We start from the raw sequence: 12,490 nt of genomic DNA, 5'->3' as shown, positions 1-12,490 counted from the left end.
AAACCCCAAACAGCAAGCAATGCAGGTGTAGAAGCACGGTGACTAGGAAAAACTCCCTAGAAAGGCCAAAACCTAGGAAGAAACCTAGAGAGGAACCAGGCTATGTGGGGTGGCCAGTCCTCTTCTGGCTGTGCCAGGTGGAGATTATAACAGAACATGGCCAAGATGTTCAAATGTTCATAAATGACCAGCATGGTCGTATAATAATAAGGCAGAACAGTTGAAACTGGAGCAGCAGCACGGTCAGATGGACTGGGGACAGCAAGGAGTCATCATGTCAGGTAGTCCTGGGGCATGGTCCTAGGGCTCAGGTCCTCCGAGAGAGAGAAAAAAAGAGAGAATTAGAGAGAGCATATGTGGGGTGGCCAGTCCTCTTCTGGCTGTGCCGGGTGGAGATTATAACAGAACATGGCCAAGATGTTCAAATGTTCATAAATGACCAGCATGTTTGAATAATAAGAAGGCAGAACAGTTGAAACTGGAGCAGCAGCACGGCCAGGTGGACTGGGGACAGCAAGGAGTCATCATGCCAGGTAGTCCTGAGGCATGGTCCTAGGGCTCAAGGTCCTTCGAGGGAGAGAAAGAGAGAATTAGAGAAGGAGAGAATTAGAGAACGCACACTTAGATTCACACAGGACACCGAATAGGACAGTAGAAGTACTCCAGATATAACAAACTGACCCTAGCCCCCCGACACATAAACTACTGCAGCATAAATACTGGAGGCTGAGACAGGAGGGGTCAGGAGACACTGTGGACCCATCCGAGGGCACCCCCGGACAGGGCCAAACAGGAAGGATATAACCCCACCCACTTTGCCAAAGCACAGCCCCCACACCACTAGAGGGATATCTTCAACCACCAACTTACCATCCTGAGACAAAGCCGAGTATAGCCCTACAAAGATCTCCGCCATGGCACAACCCAAGGGGGGGCGCCAACCCAGACAGGATGACCACATCAGTGAATCAACCCACTCAGGTGACGCACCCCTTCCAGGGACGGCATGAGAGAGCCCCAGTAAGCCAGTGACTCAGCCCCTGTAATAGGGTTAGAGGCAGAGAATCCCAGTGGAAAGAGGGGAACCGGCCAGGCAGAGACAGCAAGGGCGGTTCGTTGCTCCAGAGCCTTTCCGTTCACCTTCACACTCCTGGGCCAGACTACACTCAATCATATGACCCACTGAAGAGATGAGTCTTCAGTAAAGACTTAAAGGTTGAGACCGAGTTTGCGTCTCTGACATGGGTAGGCAGACCATTCCATAAAAATGGAGCTCTATAGGAGAAAGCTCTGCCTCCAGCTGTTTGCTTAGAAATTCTAGGGACAATTAGGAGGCCTGCGTCTTGTGACCGTAGCGTACGTGTAGGTATGTACGGCAGGACCAAGTCAGAGAGATAGGTAGGAGCAAGCCCATGTAATGCTTTGTAGGTTAGCAGTAAAACCTTGAAATCAGCCCTTGCTTTGACAGGAAGCCAGTGTAGAGAGGCTAGCACTGGAGTAATATGATCAAATTTTTGGGTTCTAGTCAGGATTCTTGCAGCCGTATTTAGTACCAACTGAAGTTTATTTAGTGCTTTATCCGGGTAGCCGGAAAGTAGAGTATTGCAGGAGTCTAACCTAGAAGTGACAAAAGCATGGATAAATTTTTCGGCATAATTTTTGGACAGAAAGTTTCTGATTTTTGCAATGTTACGTAGATGGAAAAAAGCTGTCCTTGAAATGGTCTTGATATGTTCTTCAAAAGAGAGATCAGGGTCCAGAGTAACGCCGAGGTCCTTCACAGTTTTATTTGAGACGACTGTACAACCATTAAGATTCATTGTCAGATTCAACAGAAGATCTCTTTGTTTCTTGGGACCTAGAACAAGCATCTCTGTTTTGTCCGAGTTTAAAAGTAGAACGTTTGCAGCCATCCACTTCCTTATGTCTGAAACACATGCTTCTAGCAAGGGCAATTTTGGGGCTTCACCATGTTTCATTGAAATGTACAGCTGTGTGTCATCCGCATAGCAGTGAAAGTTAACATTATGTTTTCAAATAACATCCCCAAGAGGTAAAATATATAGTGAAAACAATAGTGGTCCTAAAACGGAACCTTGAGGAACACCGAAATTTACAGTTGATTTGTCAGAGGACAAACCATTCACAGAGACAAACTGATATCTTTCCGACAGATAAGATCTAAACCAGGCCAGAACTTGTCCGTGTAGACCAATATGGGTTTCCAATCTCTCCAAAAGAATGTGGTGATCGATGGTATCAAAAGCAGCACTAAGGTCTAGGAGCACGAGGACAGATGCAGAGCCTTGGTCCGATGCCATTAAAATGTAATTTACCACCTTCACAAGTGCCGTCTCAGTGCTATGATGGGGTCTAAAACCAGACTGGAGCATTTCGTATACATTGTTTGTCTTCTCTACACCATGTATTATGGCTCTGGTGTATTAGCGGGGCAAATAACACAGTGTGGAAACCTCTACACCATGTATTATGGCTCTGGTGTGTTAGCGGGGGAAATAACACAGTGTGGGAACCTCTATAACATGTATTATGGCTCTGGTGTATTAGAGGGGAAATAACACAGCGTGGGAACCTCTATAACATGTATTATGGTAGGCTCTGGTGTATTAGAGGGGAAATAACATGCGTCCAGAAAGAAGAGAGAAGGTTTGAAGCAGTGAAAAGATTAGAAACAGATATGTGGTCTGGAAAGGGATTTGGACATTTCACAGATCGCACATTTCAAAACTGCCTGCAAATTCCAATTTCAGATGCACGGAATGTAGAACAAGAAGGCAGAATATGCTCTGTTTAGACCTAGAACCAGTTTAATGAGGGAGGTGAGAAGACAGGCAGGCTACAAGCAAGACAACTAAACATGCACAACACCTGGAACGTAACTCCAGCCATTGAGAAGGACACTAAGATGTTGACCTCATCCAAAGAGATTAACAGTGTGTTTTAATGTTATTATGAATATTTATATACATCCTCCTGTTCAGCCCCATAGATATGGACACTTCTTTGTCTGGTATAGAATTACCTAAATGATCAGATAGCCAGGTAGAGGACCTAGACTGGACTATAACAGAAGAGGAGGTTAGAGACGCCATGTTATCTATGAAAGCAGGGAAATCACCTGGTCTGGACGGCCTTCCTGTAGAATATTATAAAAGTATATTGACATTCTTGTACCTGTGTCATGACGGGTCGAACATGGAAGACTGGTTTGCCCAGCAGAGATCGCCCTCGTCCCTTGTAGAATCTGTCTGGTCGTAGTGTCGTAGAACAGATACGTTGTACCCTGTCGTTCTCAGGAGATTGTCTGTCCTTTCCTAGGCCACGTACGTTTACAGCTGCAGCTGATAACTCGACGTCTAGGATGTATCACTTCTTCTTCAGTGAATAAGAGTTCAAAGTTCTTACCAAGTTGCCTCAACTCAGCTCGTACTGTATTCTGGCTGGTGTAGTCGAAATTCATCCTTCCAGCGTGGTGATCGTCATCTCCAGGGTTGAAATTAGCCCTTTTAAACGTATGGACACCTCATCTGAAACATGAGGTTGACTTCCGTCAATGGACTTTTGTAGTGGGGGAGAGAAGGGCGTGTTTCATAGTTCTCAACCAATGTCTGTTCACTTGGGCATGGCCAGTGATTGAGCCCAGTTTTCTTATTGAAAACAATTCTCTAATTTAGAAGCTAAAATCACATTTCATATTTAAACATTTAAATTGCACAATAATTCCATGTGAGTCTGATAACTAGAATGTGTAGACTTTCCAAGATCATACGTCACGCTGATAGCATCGCCTGAACGACGCACATCGCCATCTGTTGACTGGAGTGGTTATTTTATTTCCAGTCAAAAAGTGCATTTGTACATTTCTTTCATTAAATAATAATATAATAGTCAGACAACTGCAGATTTGTAATAAGTTTGAATTTAAAACCTACTTCTACATTCTACCAATCCATCCTGATATGATGCAAGTAAAAACAAAACCAATAACCTGTGTCCTGATGCCAACACACCCACCATGTCAGGGAGCAAGATACAAAATATAACACGTCTTGGCTTAGACATATAAAAAGATCTAACAAATCATATTGACACATCTGAGGTCCATACCTGTCCCAAATAACAACTTAAAAACAATGTCACTCTAGTAATAACGAGAACACTTGTTTACATGGGTATTTAGATATAACCTCATTGATCTGTCAGTCAGCAATGTTTACATGGGATCTTTCCTCATTGATCTGTCAGTAAGCTATGTTTATATGGGATCTTACCTCATTGATCTGCCAGTAAGCTATGTCTACATGGGTATTGGGATCTGACCTCATTGATCTGTCAGTAAGCTATCTGACATGGGTATTGGGATCTCAGCTATAGTATAATCCAGTAAAGCAGTCATACCAGCAAGCAGTGTAATGAACCATGTCTGATAGCCAATCAACCGTGTCCTGAGCCTGTCGCCTGCAGTCAATGGAGAAAAGTTTTTTTCTTTCTCCTAAAGTTACACAGGGTCCATGGGCCACATAAATAATTACCGTCCAGCACATTGTCTTGGAAGGTATTGTTTCTAGGCCGTCATTGTCAATAAGAATTAGTTCTTAACTGACTTGTCAATTTAAATAAAGGAAGAAAAAATGGGAATATGTTCCATCAGCCATTTATATAATTGAACTACAATGACCATAATGCATTGCGTGCCTACTTGTCTTGTCTGTTTATTTTACACCTGCTATGTAAAAGAAACAGAAGAATGCATGATGGTCAATGCTATCAGGGATCCTTGGGACATCCCAACCCTAAAATCTAACCTTAACCCTGACCGTAACCATTTTAAATGTCAACGTCAACAGGCTAGGGACGTCCCAAGGATGTATCGCTACCTGAAAATACATTATCTAAGTGATTGATAGTTGGTATTCAGTCATAAAGCCTTATTTACGTTAATGAACTACTAAAATAGTGATTTTGTCAGACAGCATAGACAGCAGCTCGACACTTTATTGACTGACTGATCCATTCATCCTTCCATCCCTCCTCAGCCTTCCTCTCCTCTGAAGACCCAGTGAGGGTGGAGCTCAGTCAGAGAGCTGTTGAGGGACTGGTTAGGAAGAACACTTCTACAGCCAGAGAGGTGAGAGGTCACACATGGTTTAGATGGTAAATATTTATGTCCCCTTAGTGGTTCATCACGTCAGCAAAGGGAATATGTTCCATCATCTATATGTTGATTTACATTAGTGCAAATTGTCCACTGATATTGGTGTAATTTCTCACCCCTCAGGCACACACATTTTTTCTTTGCTATTATGAAGGTAATTTGTGTAGAACGTACTTTTCCCCACCTCTTTACATTGCTTATTTATATTCAGTGGCCTGATTGTGTCCAGACTATGTCCAAGGCCCATCCTGGTTGATCTGAACCTAATGCAGCTTGGAGTGATCAGATGACAGAAGTCACATTGATGTGCCAGGTGAAACTGAGGCCATAGATGCTCTATATCCATTACTTTGAGTGTTTTTTTAATATGACTAAATGTGTTTCTTTCTGTGTTGCAGGGACAATCAAGAAATGGAACAGCAAGGCCACAGAACATGACATAAGCAGAGCTGTGGAGACCACCTCAAGCCCCTGGTAGAGCCGGGGGTGGTGTTTACCACTCCACCACGCCTTCAGCAGGCTGGAAAAGTGGGGTTGATTTGTTTGATCCATTTGTTTCTTTCAATGTTTAATAGTTGAATCCTTTGATGTATTGTTGATTTCAACATGCACTATTTTTTAAATACTTCATTTACACTGTTTTTCATACTAATAAGGACCAAGATAAATATTTTTTGTTTTAAAAAAAAGTTACATGTATTTAACGAGGCAAGAACAAATTCTTATTTACAGTGACAGTCTACCAGGCAACAGTAGGTTAACTACCTTGTTCAGGGGCCGAATACTTTTTTTTACCTCGTCACCTCAGGGATTTGATCCAGCAAAATTTCAGTTACTGGCCCTACATTCTAACCACTAGGCTACCTGCCTCCCCAAATATGTGTTGCTTTTGCAAGAGTCTGTTGATTGGTCGGTCATTGGATTCATTCAGCAAATATGTTCAAATCGAGCTTGATTTATACAGAACATTTCAGACATGGCTTCACAGAAAGAAAAAAATCTAAAAACTAATTTACTACACAACGAAACATAAGAGGATAAAAAACAAGATTAAATGGAAGACTAATGAGCATTTTAAGCATTCTAAATGTTATTGATTAAAATATTAACAATATGATGCAAAATCCAACCCAAAATAAAAGCTTGTTTTACTACATTGTTTGTTACACTCTCCATCGAAAAAAACAGAAATGTCCCTTAAATAGGAGGGACTAACAAAGAGTCACTGACAACAACCACAATTAAACAGGTGGGGTTTCGAAGGGGCTCTGAAAAACACGATGGGTGCGGGTCCAGTTGTTGTTACTACAACAACTGGGACCTAAAAGACACCCACTAAAACTGCACAAGAGGCAAACAAAATAAAAATAAAAACCCTGGGGCGGCAGGGTAGCCTAGTGGTTAGAGTGTTGGACTAGCAACCGGAAGGTTGCGAGTTCAAACCCCCGAGCTGACAAGGTACAAATCTGTCATTCTGCCCCTGAACAGGCACTGTTCCTAGGCCATCATTGAAAATAAGAATTTGTTCTTAACTGACTTGCCTAGTTAAATAAAGGTTAAAAAAAACAGGACACAAACCAAAAAAGTGGAGCAACTAACTCTCCACATCTATCAAGAGCACTGGGCCAGACACTCTTAAATAGAACCTGGACCAGCTCAGGTGAAACACCTTCCCACTAATGAGATGGGCAAGCCAGCACAGATGTAACACATACTGACTAACGAGGTGACACCAATCAGTGCTGACGAGCTCAAGTCCAACCTCAAAACATAAATGGAAAAACCAAAGCCTGTAAAACCTTCCCCTTCAAGACAACAAATATATCCTATATTTTTGATAGACAAGTTTGCTTACCACCAACAGAAAACAACTTCCATTTCACATTATATCTATAATGCTTCACCTTCTACAATATAAACATGGCTGTCAAAAATACAAGAAAAAACACAATAGTATTTTCTCATACAGAATCCGAAAACTCACTAGCTTCAAGAACTCTAATCCTCTTTTTATTTAACTTTTATTTAACTAGGCAAGTCAGTTTTAAGAACAACTTCTTATCGACAATGACGGCCGAGGAACGGCCTAGTGGGTTAATGACGGCCTAGTGGATTAACTGCCTGGTTTAGGGTCAAAAGGACATATTTTTACTTTGTCAGCACGTGGATACGATCCAGCAACCTTTTGGTTATTGGCCCAAAGCTCTAACCACTAGGCTACCTCAAAGTAAGTTGAAGTTAAGTTGTTTTCAAGTAATTTAACTACAACCGAACGGGCATAGGCTTCTTTTCAAAGACATTTTTGATAGGTGGGAAAGCCCCAAGGTCAAAACACAGTTTTAACGTGTCCAAATCAATAACCAATATGCAGAAACAGTTTGTGATATATTGAAAAACTAAAACATATGTACACAAACATCTGCCACAATAATCATATTCCTTGTATTTTTTAAACAAGCTCCTTATAAACTGCACAAACACCAGAAATGCTGTTGTTTTGACAAGTAGCAATAAATCACTGATATCGATCAGGGGGAAATCAGGTTGTTCGTGATGTTGAAACTAACTAAACTAACTCTTCCATCAGTTCATATAGGTCATACTGATTACAAAGAACAAAAGTGGCCTAAGACACTGGCCTCCTAAGTCATGGATTGTGAGATCTAGTCTTTTCCGAAGTGGCTGAAAGCAGAGTGGCCCAGCGGAAGCGTGCTGGGCCCATAACCTAAAGGTCGATCGATAGAAACCATTCTCTGCTAACTAGATTATTTTTTAGCATTGAAGTGCGAACAAAAATGTCAAATAATGCGTAGTTTAATGGGCATGTGTAAGTGCCATAATTTTTTTTTTTTTACCTCTTCCATCAGTTCATTTAGGTCATACTGATTACACAGAACCCCAGTGGCCTAAGACCCTAGCCTCCTAAGCCATGGATTGTGAGTTCTAGTCTTTTCTGAAGTGGCTGAAAGCAGAGTGGCGCAGCGGAAGCGTGCTGGGCCCATAACCTAAAAGTCGATGGATCGAAACCATTCTCTGCTAGCCAGCTTGTTTTTGCATTGAAGTGCGAAAAAAATGGGTAGTTTCATTGCATGTGTAATTGTCATTATTCATTTTTTTTTATACCTCTTCCATCAGTTCATTTTGGTCAAACACATGGAAATGGGAGATATCTTTTACCTCACTGGTTACAGGAAAGCCTGCAGAAGACAGTCAGCTACAATTTGGAGTGATGCATTTAAATTTAGAGTTCGCTAAACAAAGGAACGCAACACATTTGTCATCAATCAACGATATCATGTTGAAATCAATTGTGCGAGAGGGGGGAGATGAGGTTGCACGTCCTGTTAAAACTGACAGCTCAAAAACCACACGGAATCTGGGAGTAATGTGTACATCACTGGTTAGAGGACAGTTTGTAAAAAACAGATTGCTACATTTTGAATTGTTGCGTTTTGATTCCAGTGGGTCACCAACGTGGTAAGTGTAACAACTCTTTTCTTGTTAGTCACTTTTTGTTAAATCTCATAAATAGTCACTCTTTCAATTCAGAGCCTGGATTTTCCCCCTGAGGCTAATATCCATATCATGCTGAAATTAATAGAACAGTCGACAAACGTTTAGGGTTCTACATTGTGACATCATTAAAATACTCCTTCTACAATGTTAAAACATTCTACATTGTGACATTATTTAATTGATAACATGTATACTCCATGTATTTTCTGATGTTTAGTCAGAGAACTTTTATCAGAGTATCTCTTCCCACATTGATTACAGCTAAGATACAGTGCCTTGTGAAAGTATTCGGCCCCCTTGAACTTTGCGACCTTTTGCCACATTTCAGGCTTCAAACATAAAGATATAAAACTGTATTTTTTTGTGAAGAATCAACAACAAGTGGGACACAATCATGAAGTGGAACGACATTTATTGGATATTTCAAACTTTTTTAACAAATCAAAAACTGAAAAATTGGGCGTGCAAAATTATTCAGCCCCCTTAAGTTAATACTTTGTAGTGCCACCTTTTGCTGCGATTACAGCTGTAAGTCGCTTGGGGTATGTCTCTATCAGTTTTGCACATCGAGAGACTGATATTTTTTCCCATTCCTCCTTGCAAAACAGCTCGAGCTCAGTGAGGTTGGATGGAGAGCATTTGTGAACAGCAGTTTTCAGTTCTTTCCACAGATTCTCGATTGGATTCAGGTCTGGACTTTGACTTGACCATTCTAACACCTGGATATGTTTATTTTTGAACCATTCCATTGTAGATTTTGCTTTATGTTTTGGATCATTGTCTTGTTGGAAGACAAATCTCCGTCCCAGTCTCAGGTCTTTTGCAGACTCCATCAGGTTTTCTTCCAGAATGGTCCTGTATTTGGCTCCATCCATCTTCCCATCAATTTTAACCATCTTCCCTGTCCCTGCTGAAGAAAAGCAGGCCCAAACCATGATGCTGCCACCACCATGTTTGACAGTGGGGATGGTATGTTCAGGGTGATGAGCTGTGTTGCTTTTACGCCAAACATAACGTTTTGCATTGTTGCCAAAAAGTTCAATATTGGTTTCATCTGACCAGAGCACCTTCTTCCACATGTTTGGTGTGTCTCCCAGGTGGCTTGTGGCAAACTTTAAACGACACTTTTTATGGATATCTTAGAAATGGCTTTCTTCTTGCCACTCTTCCATAAAGACCAGATTTGTGCAATATACGACTGATTGTTGTCCTATGGACAGATTCTCCCACCTCAGCTGTAGATCTCTGCAGTTCATCCAGAGTGATCATGGGCCTCTTGGCTGCATCTCTGATCAGTCTTCTCCTTGTATGAGCTGAAAGTTTAGAGGGACGGCCAGGTCTTGGTAGATTTGCAGTGGTCTGATACTCCTTCCATTTCAATATTATCGCTTGCACAGTGCTCCTTGGGATGTTTAAAGCTTGGGAAATCTTTTTGTATCCAAATCCGGCTTTAAACTTCTTCACAACAGTATCTCGGACCTGCCTGGTGTGTTCCTTGTTCTTCATGATGCTCTCTGCGCTTTTAACGGACCTCTGAGACTATCACAGTGCAGGTGCATTTATACGGAGACTTGATTACACACAGGTGGATTGTATTTATCATCATTAGTCATTTAGGTCAACATTGGATCATTCAGAGATCCTCACTGAACTTCTGGAGAGAGTTTGCTGCACTGAAAGTAAAGGGGCTGAATAATTTAGCACGCCCAATTTTTCAGTTTTTGATTTGTTAAAAAAGTTTGAAATATCCAATAAATGTCGTTCCACTTCATGATTGTGTCCCACTTGTTGTTGATTCTTCACAAAAAAATACAGTTTTATATCTTTATGTTTGAAGCCTGAAATGTGGCAAAAGGTCGCAAAGTTCAAGGGGGCCGAATACTTTCGCAAGGCACTGTATTTCTCTTCTGTGTGTCTTCTCTGGTGCAAAGTCAGCTGGCTAGATGAAGTAAAACCCTTCCCACATTGACTACAGCTATAAGGTTTCTCTCCTGTGTGTGTCCGCTTGTGTATATTCAGGCTGTCTGGCCGAGAAAAACCCTTCCCACATTGATCACAGCTATAATATTTCTCCCCAGTGTGTGTTCTCTGGTGTAAAGTCAGCTGGCTAGATGTAGTAAAACTCTTCCCACATTGATGAGATTTCTCTCCTGTGTGTGTTCTCTGGTGTACTATCAGGCTATTTAGCTGAGTGAAACACTTCCCACATTGATTACAGCTATATAGTTTCTCTCCTGTGTGTGTTCTCTGGTGTATCCTTAGATAACTAGATGTAGAAAAACTCTTCCCACATTGATTACAGCTATAAGGTTTCTCTCCTGTGTGTATTCTCTGGTGTGTTTTCAGAGTTTTTAGCCGAATAAAACTCTTCCCACAGTGATCACAGACAAAAGGTTTCTCTCCAGTGTGAATTATTTTATATATTTTAAGGTCTACTGGAGAATTGAATATTTTCCCAAAGTCAGAGCAGCAGTGAGATTTCCCTCCAGTGTGAATTCTCAGGTGTACTTTTAGTGAATTAGATCTTATGAAACATTTCCCACAGTCAGAGCAGCAATTCGATTTATTCCCTGTGGGTCTCTGTTGGTGTTTCTTGAGAAGTTCTGATCTGGAGAGACTCTTCTCTGCCTCGTCAGCATCATGATGTTGTTTAGGATCCCCAGAGGATCCACGATAGTCCCGTCTCTCTCCTGTGTGAATCACAAAGTCAGACAGATGGTTAAATGCCAACAACAGCAGATTTGAAGAAAAGGTGATACCCATGAAGTTGTATAACAATTGACGTCTGATAAATTTGACAATTAAGACAGTCAAGTTAGCAACAATAGTAATATTTACACATTAGTAGTAACTAGAAATAAGTTATTAAAGTTGTTGAAATCCAAACAGGCTGACTACACCGCTCGCGTTGCAAAATAAAATTAGAAATCTATATAATTTAATTATTGCACCCATACTGCTTGCACGTGCCAACGAGCGTCTGTGTTGCTAAGGGCTAAAATAGAAGTCAGTTCTATTTGTGATGTAGATCGCGCTGCAAGTCCTGCCTCTCTGTTACAGGAATTATATTCCTCTATGTTTTAATACCCAATTAAAATTAAACACTGTCAATTCCTAAGAATTTGTAAGACTCTTATTTGTATAAAATGGACAGAGACCAGTCTCAAATATCAACCAGTTGCGTTTATTCTCGAGAGTACTGAACATGATACAGTTTACCACAGATTATAAACTGAAAATGACGTCATTAGTTTTCGTACTACCCCGTCTCATCAACCAGCAGTACAATGGCTGTATAGTTCTCAAGCCTTCCCACATCGTCTCTCCCTACTAAGATAATTTACGACGCAAGCCAAGGTCTGCCTGTGGAGATAAGCATTCTAGCCAGTCTGGCTATAAGTTCATTCATTTCTACCAAGGAACAGACAGTCATTGTTCTACTTCTTGATTATATTTACACACATTATATTCAGTACTAGGGTTAAAAGAAAATTCATACATCTATACAGTAACATAATAGTATTCTGATTAGTCAGTCCTGATTGAAATGTATACATAATTAGTCATTATTGATAAAGAAATCCCTTAACACTCTCCCATCTCCTTATTGGTTTATAGAAGCAGGTATCCACGTGCCATCTCCTCATTGGTTATACCCACATGGGTGACTGAAAGACGAACGAGGTCAGTGGCGGTAATGGACCTAATTTATGAAAGTTGCCAATCGCAATGTAAAGTCAAGAGAAGAAAAAGCCTGGAAGGAAGAGAGATGACTAGAAACGATTCGGTTGACTGTTT

The 12,490-nt window shown here is 41.0% G+C and overlaps 1 protein-coding gene across 1 annotated transcript; it reads right to left on the bottom strand.

Annotated features, from left to right (window-relative positions):
* Window positions 1-559: 559 nt before the first annotated feature.
* LOC109866049 (zinc finger protein 239-like) lies at window positions 560-11,853 on the bottom strand. Its single transcript, XM_031799098.1, has 2 exons — window positions 10,525-11,853; window positions 560-567 (listed from the first exon to the last, which is right to left on the bottom strand). The coding sequence occupies exons 1-2, from the start codon at window positions 11,453-11,455 to the stop codon at window positions 560-562; spliced, it is 939 nt and encodes a 312-aa protein (XP_031654958.1). The 5' UTR covers window positions 11,456-11,853.
* Between the last annotated feature and the right edge of the window lie 637 nt (window positions 11,854-12,490).

The sequence above is a fragment of the Oncorhynchus kisutch genome, linkage group LG20 (assembly GCF_002021735.2).
Source record: "Oncorhynchus kisutch isolate 150728-3 linkage group LG20, Okis_V2, whole genome shotgun sequence".
In the NCBI taxonomy this organism is placed as follows: domain Eukaryota; kingdom Metazoa; phylum Chordata; class Actinopteri; order Salmoniformes; family Salmonidae; genus Oncorhynchus; species Oncorhynchus kisutch.
This window is presented reverse-complemented; position numbering and strand designations above follow the sequence as displayed.